This window comes from Monodon monoceros, unplaced genomic scaffold (assembly GCF_005190385.1).
Source record: "Monodon monoceros isolate NGI ecotype Baffin Bay Population unplaced genomic scaffold, NGI_Narwhal_1 Super_Scaffold_12, whole genome shotgun sequence".
Taxonomy (NCBI): Eukaryota; Metazoa; Chordata; class Mammalia; order Artiodactyla; family Monodontidae; genus Monodon; species Monodon monoceros.
The window spans coordinates 59,551,705-59,572,848 of NW_021703768.1; the positions used below are offsets into that span (position 1 = coordinate 59,551,705).

The window sequence follows — 21,144 nt, forward strand, 5'->3', positions numbered from 1 at the left end:
AGCCCAGATGCTGGAATTACAAGACAAAGACCTTAAAGCAGCTATTATAATAATTCTCTATTACATAAAGGTGAACATTTATCAATGGATGAAAACAATGAAGTTCTCAGCAGAGAAATAAAAACTGTAAAAGAGAATATGATGGAAATTTTAGGAGATATAATATCTGAAATTAAAAATTCACTGGATGGTCTCAACAACAGAATGGAGATGAGACAGGAAAAACTAAGTGAATCTTAAGATAAAGCAATAGAAATTATACAGTCTGAAGAACTAAGAGAGAAAAAGAAATTATTAGAGCCTCAAGGATCTGGAGACTGTCAAAAGGTCTACCATTCATGTCATTTAAAACCCCTGAAAGAGGGCTTCCCTGGTGGCGCAGTGGTTGAGAGTCCGCCTGCCGATGCAGGGGATGCGGGTTCGTGCCCCGGTCCGGGAAGATCCCACATGCTGCAGAGCAGCTGGGCCCGTGAGCCATGGCCGCTGAGCCTGTGCGTCCGGAGCCTATGCTCCACAATGGGAGAGGCTACAACAGTGAGAGGCCCGCGTACCACAAAAAAACAAACAACAACAACAACAAAAACCCCAGAAAGAGAGGATGAAAAGATTGGTACATAAAAATATATATGAAGATATCATGACAGAAAACTTCCGAAGTTTGGTGAAAGATATGTTTATAGATTCAAGAAGCAGTGAACCCCAAACAGGAAAAACACAAATAAAATCATTACCAGAAACATCATAATCAAACTGCTGAAAACGAAAGACAGTGAGGGAAATGAAAGCAGACAGATTAAAAAAGATGATATATCACACAAACGGAAAGTGATTTAAATGGGGAGGGAGGGGCTTGACTACAAGGGACAGGGCAGCCCGAAGGAGTTTTTTTTTTTTTTTTTTTTTGGCATAACAGAACTGTTCTGGATCTTGAGTGTAGTGGTTGTTATAAGACTCCAGGTACCAGTCAAAATGGTCCCTGTACACCAATAAGAGCAAATATTACTGTTTCTGTATATAAAAGAGCCAAAAATCTGGATATCATCCTTTACTGCTGCCCTGCCCTCATCCTCCATATCTCATCAATCACCATCTGCGGCTAAATTTACTTTCTAAAGGCTTCTCAGATTTGTCCTTTTCCCTCTATTCCCACTGTTTCTGCCTAGTTGAGCTCTCATCATCCCAGTCTGTTACTACTTTGATCCCAAAGCTAACCCCTATAGCCTTGCTTTGCAAAAGGTGATCCCCGATCTAATAGTACCAACTTTAACCTGGACGCTTGCTAGAAATGCAGAATCTCAAACCCCAGCCTAGAACTCCTGAGTTGGAATCCACCTTGTAACAGGATTCTGAAGTGATTTATAAGAAATTCATAACTTTCATTAAAATTTGCAAAGCCCAGGCTTCCCTGGTGGCACAGTGGTTGAGAGTCCGCCTGCCGATGCAGGGGACACGGGTTCGTGCCCCGGTCCGGGAAGATCCCACATGCCACGGAGCGGCTGGGCCCGTGAGCCATGGCCTCTGAGCCTACACGTCCGGAGCCTGTGCTCTGCAACGGGAGAGGCCACAGAAGTGAGAGGCCCGCGTACCGCAAAAAAAAAAAAAAAATTTTCAAAGCCCTAGTCTAGGGCATGCCTGAGTGAATGAAAATCTGATTATGCTGCTCCTCCACTTAACATCTTACAAGCTCCCTACCAGGACACACACAGGCTATAAGAGGCCTCATGTGACCTTAGTGTACCTTTCTCTCCAGGCTCATCTTTCACTACACCCATCTCCCCATTTAACACTTCAGTAACACCCAACTGTTTGCACATTCCAACACACATAACACAATGCTATGTCCCACCACTACACCTTTACCCATGCATGCAACTGCATGAAAACCTCCTTGGCCTGAAAACCTCCTCTCCTTCATCTGACAAATTCCGACCCACCTTCAAGACTCTACCCAGAAGTCAACCCTGGCAAACTCTGATGACCACCTAGGTTGAGGTAAGCATCCCTCTGGGCTCCTAAACCAGCCTGGGCATCCTTCCTACTCTGACTTCCCACATTACATTGAAATTATCTGTTTACGTCTTTCCAGGCCTGTTGGTTTCTCAGAGTCAGTGGCCTCATCTCTTTTATCTTCTCCCTGTGTCCAGCACAGGGAACTAGATATGTTCTGATGAACGGAACTACCATCTTCCCTTGATTCTTATAAAACTATCCGTTTCCAGTTTGGTAGTAACCAGTTCCCCCGTCACACATTCTCTTCCTGAGAGAAAGTATACTAACCGTCTCCTGGACCTCAGCTACGAGTCGCTAGAAGCAAAATGCACTTGAGGAGTTTAGACCCAAGACTGTTTTGCCTACGCAAAAAAAGCCCCAGGCTAAGAAAGAAGGCTTTTTAAAAATGTCAGAAAGCCACCTGCTATACAGGTCATTCGGTCCTAAGTTGGGGAAAGGCTGGGAGGCAGTTGCGGTCTTCTTTACGAAATTCTGAGCTCAGGCCTAGCTGCCCCATAAGGCCCTACTCCCGCCCGCACGCAGACGTTCGGCTGGTAACAATTTCTCCTCAACCCTCAGAGGGCCACCCGCCGCCAGAACCCAGGCCCAGAGGCGGTCACCTTTTCCAAGGCAACTCCTCTTCTTCCTGGTCGCTCTCCGTCACCGATGCCTCGATCACCGTTTCATCACTGTCCCAGTATGGGGCCTGGGCACCTTCCTCCATCTCCGCCTCACACTCCAAGTCTTTTTTATCCTCTTTCTCTAACTCCTCCATTCCCCCCCAAAATAAAAAATAAAAATAAAAAAATTTTTAAATTTGCTCTGAGGGCCAGGAGAAATTGTAAATTCAGAACAAAACTGGTGGGGGGACCCCGGTGCGCCACGCGAGCACACACCGCGGGGTCGGAGGGCGTCGTGGGGAAGGCGGGCCAGCGCGGAGGCCTGACCCCACGCCGCCGGCAGGGGGAGCCGCGCGCCGCTCGTCTGACCCGCGCGCCGTACGTCGGCCCCGCCCGACCCCGCTCCGGTGGCCGGAAGTGGCCCGAAGTGGCCTGGCGCGCGCCCGCGGGCCCAGGGTTTCCCGGCGGTCTGGGGCGTGGCCGGCTACCATACCCGCCTTCCGCACTTTTGCTTTGTGGCTTTGGGGGGCGTCTAGAGCTGCGGCCGCGGGGATCGGAGAGGAAGCGTTGCACCAGACGGACTGGAGGCCGAGCCCGCCTAACGCTATACCGGCAGCGAGGGAGAGCTGGGTCACGTGCCGTGCAGCTCATCTCGGGCTTGTGAGACGCAGACCCGGAAAGAACTGTCAGCTCTGCTAGACTTTTCTGAAGCCAGAATGTGGTCTTAGCCCCGAAGAGTGTTTTTGAGTCCTCCAAGTGCTGCCTTTCTCCTTAATCCCTTTGACATCCCTTCCCCAAGAGTCCCCCTGAGGTAAGCAAAACAAAAATGTTAATCAGAAGTTTTTAGATGATCCAACTTCTTTGTTTTATATTTCTGTTTTTTCCTCAACTCTTTGGTTATGCTGGAATACAGATTGTGTTGGAAAGGCAGGTTAAATGCCTTGTATTTTCCCTTTATTACTTTTTATAATAATATTGGTGCCTAGCAGCCTCCCATAGTAACCAATTATTATTTTTAAATGAAGTGACTACATTCTTATATATTTGATTTCAGTCTCTTTGCAAGTTTTTAATTCAGACTCATTCGAAACAAAGCCAAGTGAGCTCTACCTCCCAAGTGAGAGGAAGATTCCAATAAGACAGACCCTTTCTGCATAGCAAGTTTTTAGTACTCACTTCGGAATCTACAGGGTCCAAGCACATATGGGGTCTTTAATGGTTTGTCAAATAAATGAAAGAAACTAGGGTTTTCTGACTCCTCAATTTACTGTCCTTTTCAGTACATGGAGTGGCTTTGCCATACTTATTATTATTTTACTACTTTTTAAAATTTTTATTTTGTATTGGAGTAGAGTTGATTAACAATGTTAGTTTCAGGTGTACAGCAAAGTGATTCAGTTATACATATGCATGTATCTGTTCTTTTTCACATTCTTTTCCCATTTATGTTATTACAGAGTATTGAGCAGAGTTCCCTGTGCACTTTACTATTTAGACCATAGTTAAGCCACTGCTGTTTAAAACACTTGGTTCGTGGTTGTCTTTTAAACTTACTTGATTCTGGGTGTGGAGAAAAGGAAACCCTCCTACAACTGTTGATGGGAATGTAAATTGGTGCAGCCACTATGGGAAACAGTGTGAAGGTTCCTTAAAAAACTAAAACTAGAGCTACCATATGATCCAGCAGTCCCACTCCTGGGCATATATCTGGAAAAGACAAAAACTCTAATTTAAAAAGAGTCATGTACCCCAATGTTCATAGCAGCACTATTTATAATAGCCAAGACATGGAAGCAACTGAAGTGTCCATCCACAGATAAATGGATAAAGATGTGGTGTATATATATATACGATGGAATATTACTCAGTCATAAAGACTGAAGTATTGCCATTTGCAGCATCATGGATAGACCTAAAAAATATCCCACTAAGTGAAGTAAGTCAGACAGAGAAAGACAAAAATTATATATCACTTATATGTGGAAAAATAATACAAATGAATTTATTTACAAAACAGAAACAGACTCATAGACATAGAAAACAAACACGGTTACCAAAGGGGAGGGGGGGTAAATTAGGATTATAGGATTAACAGATACACACTATGATATATAAAATAGATAAACAACAAGGATTTACTGTATAGCACGAGGAACTATATTCAATATCCTGTAATAACCTACAATGGAAAAGAACCTGAAAAACATATATATATATGTATAACTGAATCACTCTGCTGTACACCTGAAACTAACACAATATTATAAATCAACTATACTTCAATAAAAATAAAATAACCTACAGTTAATATACAAAAAAATAAACTTATTTGAATATTCCTCACCTCAACTCTATAAACGAGGCAGAACAGTAATAAATATGGAAAGAACTCTACCTCTTTGTGTTTTTTACACCTCTCCACCTATATATCCTCCATGTTTAAAACAGTCCTAAATTCCCAGGTAAAAGGCTGATGGGGAATTTTGTAACAGGTAGATCAGGCTGACAACATTACATCCACTGATAATCTTAACATATCACTAATAGTGAGATAACCAAATATGCTCCTCCAGGCATGATACAATAGGAATAAATGGTGCTACCTATGAAGTATTCTAAGCCCCCACAAAAGTTAAAAACCTGAATCTAATCAAGACTCTAGATCTAACTATCAGTTATTTATATGAGGGGGGAAGGTGGAAAAGCAGAGAAATGTGTTAACACCAGGAAGATAAAATTAACCAAATCTAGAATGTGGGAAATTCAATAGGACAAATGACCTGGTTTCTTTCAACAATTTAATATCATGGGGTAAAAAAAGAGAGAATGGGAACTCTTTTAGATTTAAAGAGTCCTAAGAATAGGGGAGAAATTCAAGTAGTTAAAAAGGAAAATTGATTGCTTGTTAATATAAATACTAACACATAGTGAATTAGTCAGAAAACCTTGAGAAAAGCATTATATTCTTTTTAAACCAACAAATATCTGTAAAAAATTAAAGAATATGAGGCAGAATACAATTAAGTTAGATTATATCAAAATTTGAATCTTTGAGGAATAATATTGTATAGTAAATTTATAAAATGAAACCAAGTAATCCTTCAGAACTATAATTAAATTTTCATTGCTTGATTTCCATTTAGGCTTTAAGTCTTTCAAGAAAAAGTTCTATTTGGGAATTCTTTACTTGTTTTAAAGGTGAATTAAAAGTAGAAGGCCAGCTTTGCCACCTCAGATTTTCATTAGGCAGGAAAATTCCAAAATCATACCAATAGCATATATGCTATACCACAAATGCTCGTGAGGCTCAGTGCCCTGAAGTAGGGCTGGGAATTAGGGCCCTTCCCTTACTGGCCTCGCCTTCTCATGGATGAGGCAGACAACAAACAAGTACATAAATGAGATAATTCAGAGAGTGATGTGTGCCTGAAAGAAATAAAGAGGCTGCTGATTAGAGAACATGGTCAGAGATCACCTCTCTGAATAGATGACATTTGAAGAATGAACATAAGTGCACAGGCCCTGAGACATCCCAGGAGGCTTGTGTGCCGGAAGCTGGGGAGTCAGAGGAGAGTGGTGTGAGATGACTCAGGCACTAAGCAGGAAGTGGAGTATGTACAAGGTGTACTATAATGAGACTTGTTTGGAAGTGTGGATTTTGAAAAAGAAGTCTCAGGATTTTTGTGGTTACACAATATATTTGGCTTTTATAATTTAAATTTTTTCCTGCCTATATAGCTTCATAGCATTTCCATTCTATCCAGGTTACTTTAGATCCCAGAACTGTAAGAGATGAGACTTTCACGGAAGATTTGCTTGATCATAAATATAACACAACATGAATATCTAAGAGAGTAAACCCACTTTTCACCTTATTACTTTATTTCCCCCCAAAATAAAGGTATATAAAGTACTTCACTGAGTATTTTATGATGAGTATTTTAAAATGCATTTTCCAAAAATAACATTCATTTTCTCAAAGATTTGGATTAAAAAAAAAAAGATTGCCATCCATCAACCCAAATTATTTGCATGGTCTTTAGCACAAATAAGAACTATTTTGTGAATTTAGAAATGAATGAGAATATGCATGTAATCCGAAAAATCAGTATATGTGAGACCCTTTCTCAAAAACTGCAAAATGTGGGAAAACACAGAGACAGGTTTACACAGGATTAGGTGTTGGTTCAATACCTAAATTTGTTTTGCAGTCATCGTTATAGTTGATTCACTTGTGTAGGAATATGCTGACCCAACTCCTACAGGCTATGTCCTTTCTTAGTGCAGAATTTAATATAGAAGCTCAATTTTACTTTAAAATGGCATACATAAAATAGATATGAAAATAATTCAAAAAGTTAAAAGTACTATGAAATTTAAGGTAGTAGCCTAATAAGCAATTAATATTTCATTTTAAAAAACCCTCTGAAGAATAATTAGTAGCATGTGTTATTCTGGTGATTGACAGAAAGATATATTACAATGAAGCCCATAAAATCAGCAAAGGATGATTGCAAAAACTTGGCATTTCAAAAATGAGAATCAGAGGACTAGGCATGCCTAGTGGTAACTTATAACAACCCTCCCTGACCCATTGCCCCAGGATGCCTACAAGACGTTGCTATTCTGTGTGATCTCTAAAATCATAATTATTCATTGTTTAGCTCTATTAGATCATGAGTAATATATTTCTTTAGAATTGAAAATGCAAAATGACCGAGTTAGGGGGCAACAGTTATAAACTGATCATCTGTCTCAGAAGGAGAAATACATTACAACATTTTATAATTTATGATGACATGAAAAAAGCAACAGATGTTAAACATGATTATCAGGGTTTTGTAAGGATTCTTAAATTATTTTCCCCCTAAAAACACAGTATAATGTTGGTATAAAAAATTGGCAATCAAAGTGACAGATAAAGTCATGATAGGCTGTCAAAGAATTAGAAACGCAAATGCAACAGCCTGGTGAAAATGACACTGATTTTGTCAACTAGTTTTGACAAGTTCAGAAGATTCCAACAGTAATTTTGAAAAGTTAGAGACACCCTAAATGTCCATCAATTGGGGATTATCAGTGGAATACTATGTTGTCATTAAGAAGAATGAAAAGCAGATATATACATAGACATGTATAGCTTCTCATAGTATACTATTTACAGAATAAAGCAAGGAGCTGAACAGTGATAGCTCTGGAATTTCATATAGGAAAGGTGTCAAGGTGATAATCTTTTTGAAGTGAGAGCTATGAAACTCCAACAAAGGTTGTGTTTGAATAGCAAACACAGTTGTCACTTAGCTGCTTACACAGCAAATTCACACCTTTATCTTAGAGTGTATGTTTATTTGGGGTTGTTTAGGGGGATTGAGGAAATAAGAGGTTATCAAGCATACCAAGCCACCCCCTGACTCTGCTACTGAAGAACTGTATAATCTGTTTTTTATTGCTTCTCTTCATTAAGGAATAATTTGCATATAATGACATATATAGACCTTAATGTTCAGTTCAATGTGTGGTGGATTTTTTTTTTTTTAAAGTTTCTGTATTTCTTACACCAGCATACACAACCTACAGGAGGAAAATCGGAGTTGTAAGTGGAAAAACAGTAATCTTAAAAGCTCAAATCTTAAAAGTATAATTTACATAAATGATTAATACATAAAAAATAATAAATTTTAGTTGATTTTTGGACTCACGAAATTGCCAAATTTACATATGGTAATGGGATATTCTTTGTGTGTAACTGAAACAGTCATGTAAACTAGTTTAGACTAATGTATTAGCAGGTCTGCCAAAGTAGAAAGACACAAAAATGCCAGCCATGAAAGGTTAATCAGAATTTTGATGTAGTAAAATGATGCAGTTCAATGGTTTTGAACACACACACACACACACACACACACACACACACACACACACACTCAGGTAACCACTGCTTAAAACAGGATTAAGAATATTTCCATTGCTTCTTCCCTTTCCTCAATACCTACCCCCAAGCAAACACTTTCTGATTTCTATCATGTAGTTTTTCTAGCACCACAGAGTAGCCTTTCATGTAAATGGAATCATATTGTATGTATCTTTTTAAACTGGATTCTTTTAGTAGGCTTAATGTTTTTAAGGTTCACCGATGTGCTTTATATCAATGCATTCCTCTTTATTGCTGAGTACTATTACACTGTATGAACATACCAAATTTGTTTAGTCCATTCGCCTATTGACAAACATTTATTTCCACTTTGGAGGCTATTATAGAGAGGCTGCTAGTAATATTCTCACTGAAGTCTTTTTGTGGATGTATGTTTTCATTTCTCTTAGGTAAATACCTAAGAGTACAATTGCTGGGGTATATGGTGGGTATATGTTTAACTTTATAAGAAACTGCCTTTCTATACTCCTATCAGCCATGTATGAAAGCTCCCTTTGCTCCATATCTTCACCAACATTTGATAGTCAATCTCCTATTTATTACCCATTCTGGTGGGTGTGAAATAGTATCTCATTGTGGTTTTAATTTGCATTTCCCTAATGGCTAAGGACACTAAGCACCTTCTATGTGCTTTTTGACTGTTTGTACCTTTTGTAGTTTCTATGCAAATTTTTTGCCCACTTGTCAATTGGGCTGTTTGTATTTTTATTGTTGGTTTGTAGGAGTCCTTTACACAGTCTGGACGTGAAGCCTTTGTCAGATTTATGCATCATGAATACTTTTTACTTGTCTCTGGCTTGCCTATTCAATTTTTTTTCTTTTTTTGAATTTTATTTTTTTTAATACAGCAGGTTCTGATTAATTATCTATTTTATGCATATTAGTGTATACATGTCAATCCCAATCTCCCAGTTCATCCCACCACCACCACTCCCCGCCCCCCACCCCCCGCTTTCCCCCCTTGGGTCCATACGTTTGTTCTCTATATCTGTGTCTCTATTTCTGCCTTGCAAACCGGTTCATCTGTACCATTTTTCTAGAATTCCACATATATGAGTTATATATATAATATTTGTTTTTCTCTTTCTGACTTGCTTCACTCTGTATGACAGTCTCTAGGTGATCCACATCTCTACAAATGACCCAATTTCATTCCATTTTATGGATGAGTAATATTCCATTGTATATATGTACCACATCTTCCTTATCATTCATCTGTTGATTGGCATTTAGGTTGCTTCCCAGACCTGGCTATTGTAAATAGTGCTGCAGTGAACATTGGTGTGCATGTGTCTTTTTGAATTATGGTTTTCTCTGGGTATATGCCTAGTAGTGGGATTGCTGGGTCATATAGTAATTCTATTTTTAGTTTTTTAAGGAACCTCCATACCGTTCTCCACAGTGGCTGTATCAACTTACATTCCCACCGATGGTGCAAGAGGGTTCCCTTTTCTCCACACCCTCTCCAGCATTAGTTGTTTATAGATTTTCTGATGATGGCCATTCTGACCGGTGTGAGGTGCTACCTCATTGTAGTTTTGATTTGCATTTCTCTAATAATTAGTGAGCACGTGAGCAGCTTTTCATGTGCCTCTTGGCCATCTGTATGTTTCTTTGGAGAAATGTCTATTTAGGTCTTCTGCCCAATTTTTGATTGGGTTGTTTGTGTTTTAATATTGAGCTGCATGAGCTGTTTATATATTTTGGAGATTAATCCTTTCTCCATTGATTTGTTGCCAGATATTTTCTCCCATTCTGAGGGTTGTCTTATCATCTTGTTTATAGTTTCCTTTGCTGTGCGAAAGCTTTTAAGTTTCATTAGGTCCCATTTGTTTATTTTTGTTTTTATTTACATTACTCTAGGAGGTGGGTCAAAAAAGATCTTGCTGGATTTATGTCAAAGAGTGTTCTTCCTATATTTTCCTCTCAGAGTTTTATAGTGTCTGGTCTTACATTTTGGTCTTTAATCCATTTTGAGTTTATTTTTGTGTATGGTGTTAGGGAGTATTCTAATTTCATTCTTTTACATGTAGCTGTCCAGCTTTCCCAGCACCACTTATTGAAGAGACTGTCTTTTCTCCATTGTATATCCTTGTCTCCTTTGTCATAGATTAGTTGACCATAGGTGCGTGGGTTTATCTCTGGGCTTTCTATCCAGTTCCATTGCTCTACATTTCTGTTTTTGTGCCAGTACCATATTGTCTTGATTATGGTAGCTTTGTAGTATAGTCTGAAGTCAGGGAGTCTGATTCTTCCAGCTCCGTTTTTTTCCCTCAAGATTGCTTTGGCTATTCAGGGTCTTTTGTGTCTCCATACAAATTAAAAAATTTTTTATTCTAGCTCTGTAAAAAATGCCATTGGTAATTTGATGGGGATTGCATTGAATCTGTAGATTGGGTAGTATAGTCATTTTCACAATACTGATTCTTCCAATCCAAGTACATGGTATATCTCTCCATCTGTTTGTGTCATCTTTGATTTCTTTGATCAGTGACTTATAGCTTTCTGAGTACAGGTCTTTTACCTCCTTAGGTAGGTTTATTCCTAGGTATTTTAATTTTTTTGTTGCAATGGTGAATGGGGTTGTTTCCGTAATTTCTCTTTCTGATCTTTTGTTGTTAGTGTATAGGAATGCAAGAGATTTTTGTGCATTAATGTGTCCTGCTACTTTACAAAATTCATTGATTAGCTCTAGTAGTTTTCTGGTGGCATCTTTAGGATTATCTATGTATAGGTATCATGTCATCTGCAAACAGTGACAGTTTTACTTCTTTTCCAATTTGTATTCCTTATTTTTCTTTTTCTTCTATGATTGCCATGAATAAGACTTCCAAAACTATGTTGAATAAGAGTGGCGAGAGTGGACATCCTTGTCTTGATTCTGATCTTAGAGGAAATGCTTTCAACTTTTCACCATTGAGAGTGACGTTTGCTGTGGGTTTGTCGTATATGGCCTTTATTATGATGAGGGAGGTTCCCTCTGTGCCCACTTTCTGGAGAGTTTTTGTCCTAAATGGGTTTTGAATTTTGTCAAAACCTTTTTCTGCATCTACTGAGATGATCATATGGTTTTTATTCTTCAATTTGTTAATATGGTGTATCACACTGATTGATCTGTGTATATTCAAGAATCCTTGCATCCCTGGATAAATCCCCCTTGATCATGGTGTATGATCCTTTTAATATGTTGTTGGATTCTGTTTGCTTGTATTTTGTTGAGGATTTTTGCATCTATATTCATCAGTGATATTGCTCTGTAATTTTCTTTTTTTGTAGTATCTTTGTCTGGTTTTGGTATCAGGGTGATGGTGGCCTCGTAGAATGAGTTTGGGAATGCTCCTCCCTCTGCTATATTTTGGAAGAGTGTGAGAAGGATAGGTGTTAGTGCTTCTCTAAATGTTTCATAGAATTCACCTGTGAAGCTGTCTGTTCCTGGACTTTTGTTTGTTGGAAGATCTGTAATCACAGTTTCAACTTCATTACTTGTGATTTGTCTCTTCATATTTTCTGTTTCTTCCTGTTTCTGTCTTGGAAGGTTATCCCTTTATAAGAATTTGTCCATTTCTTCCAGGCTGTCCATTTTATTGGCATAGAGTTGCTTGTAGTAGTCTCTTATGATGCTTTGTATTTCTGTGGTGTCTGTTGTAACTTCTCCTTTTTCATTTCTGATTTTATTGATTTGAGTCCTCTCCCTCTTTTTCTTGATGAGTCTGGCTAATGGTTTATCAATTTTGTTTATTTTCTCAAAGAATCAGCTTTTAGTTTTATTGATCTTTGCTATTGTTTCCTTTGATTCTATTTCATTTATCTCTGCTCTGATCTTTATGATTTCTTTCCTTCTACTAACTTTGGGTTTTGTTTGTTCTTCTTTCTCTAAGGTTCCTTTAGGTGTAAGGTTAGATTGTGTATTTGAGATTTTTCTTCTTTCTTGAGGTAGGCTTGTATAGCTATAAACTTCCCTCTTAGAACTGCTTTTGCTGCATCCCATAGGTTTTGGATCGTCGTGTTTTCATTGTCATCTGTCTCTAAGTATTTTTAAATTTCCTCTTTGATTTCTTCAGTGATCTCTTGGTTATTTAGTAACGTATTGTTTAGCCTCCATGTGCTTGTGTTTTTAACTTTTTTTTCCCTGTAATTCATTTCTAATCTCATAGCGTTGTGGTCAGAAAAGATGCTTGATATGATTTCAAGTTTCTTAAATTTACTGAGGCTTGATTTGTGACCCAAGATGTGACCTTTCCTGGAGAATGTTCCGTGTGCACTTGAGAAGAGAGTGTAATCTGCTGTTTTGGGATGGAATGTCCTATAAATATCAATTAAATCTATCTAGTCTATTGTGTCATTTAAAGCTTTTGTTTCCTTATTAATCTTCTGTCTGGATGACCTGTCCATTGGTGTAAGTGAGGTGTTAAAGTCCCCCACTATTATTGTGTTACAGTCGATTTCCTCTTTTATAGCTGTTAGCATTTGCCTTATGTATGAGATGCTCCTATCTTGGGTGCATATATATTTATAATTGTTATGTCTTCTTCTTGGATTGATCCCTTGATTATTATGTAGTGTCCTTCCTTGTCTCATGTAACATTCTATATTTTAAAGTCTATTTTATCTGATATGAGAATTGCTACTCCAGCTTTCTTTTGATTTCCATTTGCATGGAATATCTTTTTCCAACCCCTCACTTTCAGTCTGTATGTGTCCCTAGGTCTGAAGTGGGTCTCTTGTAGACAGCATATATATGGGTCTTGTTTTTGTATCCATTCAGTAAGCCTGTGTCTTTTAGTTGGAGCATTTAATCCATTGACATTTAAGGTAATTATCAATAAGTATGTTCCTATTACCATTTTCTTAATCGCTTTGGGTTTTCTTTTTTGTAAGTCCTTTTCTTCTCTTGTGTTTCCCACTTAGAGAAGTTCCTTTAGCATTTGTTGTAGAGCTGGTTTGGTGGCACTGAATTCTCTTCGCTTTTGCTTGTCTGTAAAGCTTTTGATTTCTCCGTCGAATCTGAATGCGATCCTTGCTGGGTAGAGTAATCTTGGTTGTAAGTTCTTCCCTTTCATCACTTTAAATATATCATGCCACTCCCTCCTGGCTTGTAGAGTTTCTGCTGAGAAATCAGCTGTTAACCTTATGGGAGTTCCCTTGTATATTATTTGTCGTTTTTCCCTTGTTGCTTTTAATAATTTTTCTTTGTCTTTAATTTTTGCCAATTTGATTACTATGTGTCTTGCGTGTTTCTCCTAGGGTTTATTCTGTATGGGACTCTCTGTGCTTCCTGGATTTGGGTGCCTGTTTCCTTTCCCATGTTAGGGAAGTTTTCGACTATTATCTCTTCAGGTACTTTCTCTGGTCCTTCTCTTCTTCTGGGACCCCTATAAATGTGAATGTTGGTGCATTTAATGTCATCCCAGAGGTCTCTTAGGCTATCTTCATTTCTTTTCATTCTTTATTCTGTTCTGCAGCAGTGAATTGTACCATTCTGTCTTCCAGGTCACTTATCCATTCTTCTGCCTCAGTTATTCTGCTGTTGATTCCTTCTAGTGTATTTTTCATTTCAGTTACTCTATTGTTCATCTCTGTTTGTTTGTCCTTTAATTCTTCTAGGTGTTTGTTCTTTAATTCTTCTAGGTGTTTGTGAAACATTTCTTGCATCTTCTCCATCTTTGCCTCCATTGTTTTTCCGAGGTACTGGATCATCTTCACTATCATTATTCTGAATTCTTTTTCTGGAAGGTTGCCTATCTCCACTTCATTTAGTTGTTTTTGGGGGGTTTTATCTTGTTCCTTCATCTGGTACATAGCCCTCTGCCTTTTCATCTTGTCTATCTTTCTGTGAATGTAGTTTTCGTTCCACAGGCTGCAGGATTGTAGTTCTTCTTGCTTCTGCTGCCTGCCCTCTGGTGGATGAGGCTATCTAAGAGGCTTGTGCAAGCTTCCTGATGGGAGGGACTGGTGGTGGGTAGAGCTGGGTGTTGCTCTGGTGGGCAGAGCTCAGTAAAACTTTAATCTGCTTGTCTGCTGATGGGTGGGGCTGAGTTCCTTCCCTGTTGGTTGTTTGGCCTGAGGCGACCCAGGACTGGAGCCTACAGGCTCTTTGGTGGGGCTAATGGCAGACTCTGGGAGGGCTCACGCCAAGGAGTACTTCTCAGAACTTCTGCTGCCAGTGTCCTTGTCCCCGTGGTGAGCCACAGCCACCCCCCCCACCTCTGCAGGAGACCCTCCAACACTAGCAGGTAGGTCTGGTTCAGTCTCCTATGGGGTCACTGCTTCTTCCCCTGGGTCCCGATGCACACACTACTTTGTGTGTGCCCTCTGAGAGTGGAGTCTCTGTTTTCCCCAGTCCTGTCGAAGTCCTACAATCAAATCCCTCTAGCCTTCAAAGTCTGATTCTCTGGGAATTCCTCCTCCCTTTGCCAGACCCCCAGGTTGGGAAGCCTGATGTGGGGCTGAGAACCTTCACTCTAGTGGGTGGACTTCTATGCTATAATTGTTCTCCAGTTTGTGAGGCACCCACCCAGTGGTTTTTTTGATTTTATTGTGATTGCGCCCATCCTACCGTCTCATTGCAGCTTCTCCTTTGTCTTTAGATGTGGGGTATCTTTTTTGGTGAGTTCCATTGTCTTCCTGTCAATGATTGTTTATCAATTAGTTGTGATTCCAGTGCTCTCGCAAGAGGGAGTGAGAGCACGTCCTTCTACTCCGCCATCTTGAACCAACCCTTCATTTTCTTATTAATGCCTTTTCATCAGAAATAGGTTTTGAGTGATGTCCAGTTTATCAATTTCTTCTTGTACAGTAAGTGCTTGCATTAGTTTCCTAGGGCTGCTGTAACAAATTACCACATACTGGATGGCTTAAATAACAGAAATTCATTATCTCACAATTCTGGAGGCCAGGAGTCTAAAATCAAGGTGTTGGCCAGGCCAGGCTCTCTCTAAAGCTTCTAGGTGAGAATCCATTCCATTCCTTCCTCTTAGCTTTGCTGTTGCTGATAGTTCTTGGCATTCCTTGCCTTGAGTCCAATCTCTACCCCCTTCATCAAGTGGTCTTCTCCCTGTACATCTCTTTCTCTGTGTCTCCTCCTCTTCTTGTAAGAACACTAGTCATATTAGAGCAGGGCCTACCCTACTCCACTGTGACCTCACCTTAACTTAAACAATTACAACTATAACAACCCTATTTCCTAATATGGTCGCATTCTGAGGTTCCTAGAAGAACATGAATTTGGGGGGGGGGGCACTAAACAACCCAATACAGTGCTTTTTGTGTCTTACGCTAAAAACCTTTGCTTAAGCAAAACTTATTCTACACGTTGCTTTTTCTTTTCTGCTTCCCTTCCTCCCCTTAACTAACCTCAAAGGCTGATCTCTCCAGGACTGGACTATGGGGAAGACAGAGAGTTGGGGGAGGGAGGCAGGGAAGTTCTTACTAGAGTGGTGTCAAAGGTGAACTTGATCCAGCTTCTACTAGTTTGTAAGAGCTGATTATTAAATTTTCAGGAATTTGGAAGTCAGTTATTAAACGTAGTCACTATTAAAAGTTAAAGTATATAAGCATAATTGAACAAATTATATTAAAAATAAAGGCAGTAAATACCCAAAACTCATCACTTCTCAATTATTTTGTTACATTTTACTATGGGGCCAGATTTTGTGGTTTACTGAGTGGAGGAAGAGGACCAGGAAAGAAGAACTAATAATGTGTAGAGTAAGTTTTGGAGTATTTACACCACAGAAATCTGCAAATTTTACAAGTAATCCCCCCCACCGCCTGCCCTGCTCCCACACATCATAGGGCTGGTTGTTATTATGTTTAATAGCTTCCACAGGATGTGTGTATGTGTGTGTATGTGTGTATATTGTGTGTATATATACACACATCATATATCATATATATACAATATGTTATCATCAAACAAAAAAGTATGTATGTATATATACATATACAACATATATAATTAAGCAAAAAGTATATATATACATATATAATTTATACAATATTTTATAGTTTAGAAAGTATAGGAGAGGGCTTCCCTCGTGGCACAGTGGTTGAGAGTCTGCCTCCCGATGCAGGGGACACGGGTTCGTGCCCCGGTCTGGGAAGATCCAACATGCCGCAGAGCGGCTGGGCTGGGCCCGTGAGCCATGGCCGCTGAGCCTGCGCATCTGGAGCCTGTGCTCCACAACGGGAGAGGCCACGACAGTGAGAGGCCCGCGCACCGAAAAAAAAAAAAAAGTATAGGAGAAAAGCTGGAAGGAAAGAAATGTGCTAAAATGCAAAAGACAGTCACCCTGAGTGACTATCCTTGAGTTCTGGGTAATTATTTTCTCCTCTATAATTTCCTATTATTTTCCTAATTGCTTAAATGGCAATGTAATACTTTTAGAATGAGAAAACAGTAATTTTTACAATATTAAATACTTTTTAGGATGTCCAGAATGTTTGTACTGTTTTTGAAACCTGATTTGAAACCTCAGTCAAGTTTCAGATGCCCTAGGAGAGATAATCTCTAAAGATTTAACATTGTATTCAGCTGACAGATGTCAAAATGCTAATGCACAAGTTTCAATTACACCAACATTGTCTTTTAAATATTCAGTCCTTAGTCAGTTTTACTTCCTTCCTATCTTTTGAAGATATGCTTCCTGTTTCTGTGTTTAAGCTTATATCCTTCCTGTTTCTGATGGCTGCAATTTTCTAGTTCAGTAATTGAGAAGCTTTGGATGAAACTGAAGACTTTTTTCCCACAGCCCTGTAGCAACATCTAGTGGGTATTTAAAGACAGGACAAGACAGAGCAGCAGTTTTGATAGCAAATGTGACTTAGAAAAAAAAACAAAACAAAAAAGCCTTAAATCCTCAAGACAAATAGAATCTCTCCTGTGATTAAATAACTTTACATACATTGGTGTGTATGTAAACACTTAAGATAAAACATAGCTGACATTTCCTCATCTAGCCTGCTGTGAACTTAAACAGCATTTGTTACTACATTATATAATGGGCATTATCATGAAGAACCATATGAGAGGTCCCTAAGCAAGAGTACCAGAGCAGTGTAAAAACCTCCAAAAACAAAAAGGAAGAACTTGTGTAGAATGGCATCTGAAAGGAACAGAAGTGTCCAGGAGTATAAGCAGAGAGTAAGAGAGAAGAGACAACAGGAGGGAAGGGGTAGAAAGGAAGCCAAGGAAGAAGAGAAAACTAAAGCAAAATCATGGGAAGTGGTAAGTGTACAGAATCCAGATTTATCCTAAGATAACTGCAGTCCAGTCATTGTTCTCTTAACCAAAAGGTAGGTGTTTCTTAACCCCTCAAGGCTGTTCGAGGTACCCAGTCCCCCAGAGATCTTTGCCATGTTTCCCTTTGACTTGATGCATTACCTTTCCCATCTCACTTTCACTAGAAGTTCAGGACCTAGGTAGGTGATGGGTGGTAGCTGATGAGTGAGGAAAAAAAGTTACCGTAGAAACTTTCTCTAATCTCTCTCTGCCTTAACTTCTCTAGTTGAAAATTAGAGAATAATTTGGTCCCTGTAATTTTCATAGACATTTCCCCATAATCATCAATTATTTATGAAAATGCTATTACTTATAGAAAAAATCCATAAAGCTTAGATACTAGTGGTAGCATTCCTATGCACACCTAAGAAACAAATACCTGCTTATGGCTGTCAACATGTGGGGCTGGGCTGAGCTCCACACGAGTTAGGAAACCTCGTTCTGCAATCTGGCACCATTTTTCTAATCTGGCTTGTTGGAGAGGGAAATAAATAGAGACATTATTGAGGAATTATTGAGGCAGTATGATGGGGGAGGCAAAAAATATGAGATTGGGGAAAGGGAAGACTTGTCCTGTCAGATATCAAAATGTATTTTAAAACTATGAATTATAATATTATATATACTGGAGCAGATATAGACAAATAGCTCAGTGAAAGAGTATAACTACATAACTAGATCCATGCATGTATGAAATGGGGAAAGGGGGACTTTTTTTTTTTTTTTTTTTTTTTGCCGTACGTGGGCCTCTCACTGTTGTGGCCTCTCCCATTGCGGAGCACAGACTCCGGACGCGCAGGCTCAGCGGCCATGGCTCATGGGCCTAGCCGCTCCACGGCGTGTGGGATCTTCCCGGACTGGGGCACGAACCCGCGTCCCCTGCATCGGCAGGCGGACTCTCAAACACTGCGCCACCAGGGAAGCCCAGGGGGACATATTTAAGAAATGGTATTGGAACAGTTCTTCGTGTACAAAATATTAAATTTGGATCCATACCTCAAACTATACACAAAAATGAATTCCATATGGGTCAATGAAGAAGCCAAATTTTTAAACATTTAGAAGAAAATATATCTTTATAATCTCAAGGTAAGGAAGGATTTCATAAACAAAACACAAAAAGCAAAATTCATTTTAAAAAGGTTGATAAAGTATATAGTATAGAAATTAAGAATTATATTCTTGGAAAAGACAAGGAGAGCCCAAAAACAGAAATGCACAAACCAGGAAAAAATTATTTGTAGAACATAGCCAGGAAATTATTAACGTCCAGAGTATATAAAAAGCTCTTCTAAATCAATAAGAAAAAAAATCAAACAATCCAAAGAAAAATGTGCAAAGGTCACAAACAGGCATTTCATATAAGAGAAGACTTGGTTGGTGGGTAAACATGAAAAGATGCTCAACTTCTTTTGTAAGCAGGAAAATGCAAATTGAAATTAAAAGTAATACCATTTCATATCTACCTAGGCACACTTCCTTGGAAGATCTTACACATGTGCATTACAAGTATAGAACTTGCCTGGTGGCGTAGTGGTTAAGAATCCACCTGCCAATGCAGGGGACACAGGTTTGAGCCCTGGTCCAGGAAGATCCCACATGCCGCGGAGCACCTAAGCCCGTGCGCCACAACTTCGGAGCCTGCGCTCTAGAGCCTGCGAGCCACAGCTACTGAGCCTGTGTGCCACAACTACTGAAGCCCACATGCCTAGAGCCCACGCGCCACAACAAGAGAAGCCACTGCAATGAGAAGCCCTCACGCGCACCGCAATGAAGGTATCTCCCGCTCGCTGCAACTAAAGAAAGCCCGCGCAGCAATGAAAACCTAATGCAGCCAAAAAATAAATACATAAATAAATTTTAAAAAGGCAAGTATAGAATATTCATCAAAGCCTTATTTATGATTATCAAAATCTGAAAAATAATATTAACAGAATGGATTAATAAATTGTGATATATAGTCATATAATGTAAATACAGCAGCAAAAATGAATGAATACAGTTATAAGTATCAACACGAATGACTCAAAAACATAAAATTTGGCCAAAAAAGGAAGGTATGGCAGAACATACCAATTTATATAATTTTCAAAGGAAGAGAAAAACTATCCAAAATATACTGCTTAAAGATACACAGATTGTGTAACGTTATAAAGAAAGTCAAGGTGAAAGTGGCAGTGACAGTAGCACAGGTTTTTAATCTTTTCAAATTCCCACATAAAAACTAAGTGGCAAAACCAAAAACTCGTGGACATTTACAACATGACTATTTGCCAAGGTCTCTCCATGGACCTGAAAATACAAATGGGTGGAGATAAACATCCATGGTCCCAAGAGCTGTGTGTACCTGGGGCTATGCAGGAGGAAGCAGAGAGGAACAGGGGCGTGTCTGACAGACCTGAGAACAGGGAAGCCCCGAAGAGCCGACAGATGGTCCCTGGAAAGCATGGTGTGCCCACTTCAGAACAGCTGTTGAGATTGACAAGGGTGTTCTCCAGTGCAGTAGGGTGAGTACAGGGGTCCTTGTTAAAGTCTGAAAAGGGTTCAAGCAGCCTGGGCTGCGTGAACTTGTAAAGACAACCAGGCAAAGCTGCCTTTCAAGACAACTGCTGAAAATAGGATAGAAGAGAGTAGAGACACGGTGTGCAGCTCATAATACTAGAATAGACTTTTTAGAAAGTATTTCCATTTTTTACATGCATGTAGTTTGAAAACCATATTGCAATAGCTATCCCAAGTTTTAACTCGAGTCTTTCCTACTCTGCCTTTTGAATTACATTCCTAAAGCTCTTATGTGGTCTTTTTGCTTATCTACCTATAGACATTTAGGCCCGTATTCCTCTAAGTGAGATCCATCAATCCTGTGCACTAAAATCACCTGGGCTACTTTTTTGAAAACGCAAATTACCCAGGCCCCTTCCTAGACCTGTGAAATCAACATCCGGAAGTGAGGCTCAGGAATCTGCATATTAAACAACTCTCCCCCACCATATTCTTGGGTGCACTAAAGTTGGAGAAGGTCTCAGTCCTGTGAACTTAGGCATGACCCAGATAGGCCTGCATCTCTACCCACCTGAGAAGCAGGCACCATAAGTTGCAGGACAAGGATGTTTCTGTGGGAGGTGACTGGGCAGATAGGAAGAATGGTAAGGGGACTATTTTCTGGCCTCCTAAACCTAATGTGGGGTACGTAGGTTTAAAATGGATCATGGTCATATATGGAATCTAAAAAAACGGTATTGATGAACCTAGTGGCAGGGCAGGAATAAAGACGCAGATGTAGAGAAAGGACTTGAGGTCAGAGCAGGGGAGAGGGGAAACTG

General features: G+C 39.5%; 2 protein-coding genes across 10 annotated transcripts in view; one reads left to right on the forward strand and one right to left on the reverse strand.

Moving 5' to 3' along the window:
- Window positions 1-3,158, reverse strand: part of ANKRD31 (ankyrin repeat domain 31) — a 127,321-nt gene extending 124,163 nt beyond the window's left edge. For 6 of the 8 annotated variants that reach the window (XR_003792690.1, XM_029217006.1, XM_029217003.1 and 3 more), the window contains exon 1: window positions 2,610-2,877. Coding sequence is in view for 6 of the 8 variants with exons in the window: in XM_029217006.1 (XP_029072839.1) it covers window positions 2,610-2,764 (155 nt within the window). In the remaining 2 variants the exon portion in view is untranslated. Of the gene's footprint in view, window positions 1-2,609; window positions 2,878-3,102 lie in introns of those variants that run through there. The other 2 variants (XM_029217004.1, XM_029217008.1) reach the window with 2 other exon arrangements.
- Window positions 3,153-21,144, forward strand: part of HMGCR (3-hydroxy-3-methylglutaryl-CoA reductase) — a 53,521-nt gene continuing 35,529 nt past the window's right edge. For both annotated transcript variants that reach the window (XM_029217010.1, XM_029217011.1), the window contains exon 1: window positions 3,153-3,420. The gene's annotated coding sequence lies outside the window, so the exon portion shown is untranslated. The remainder of the gene's footprint in view (window positions 3,421-21,144) is intronic.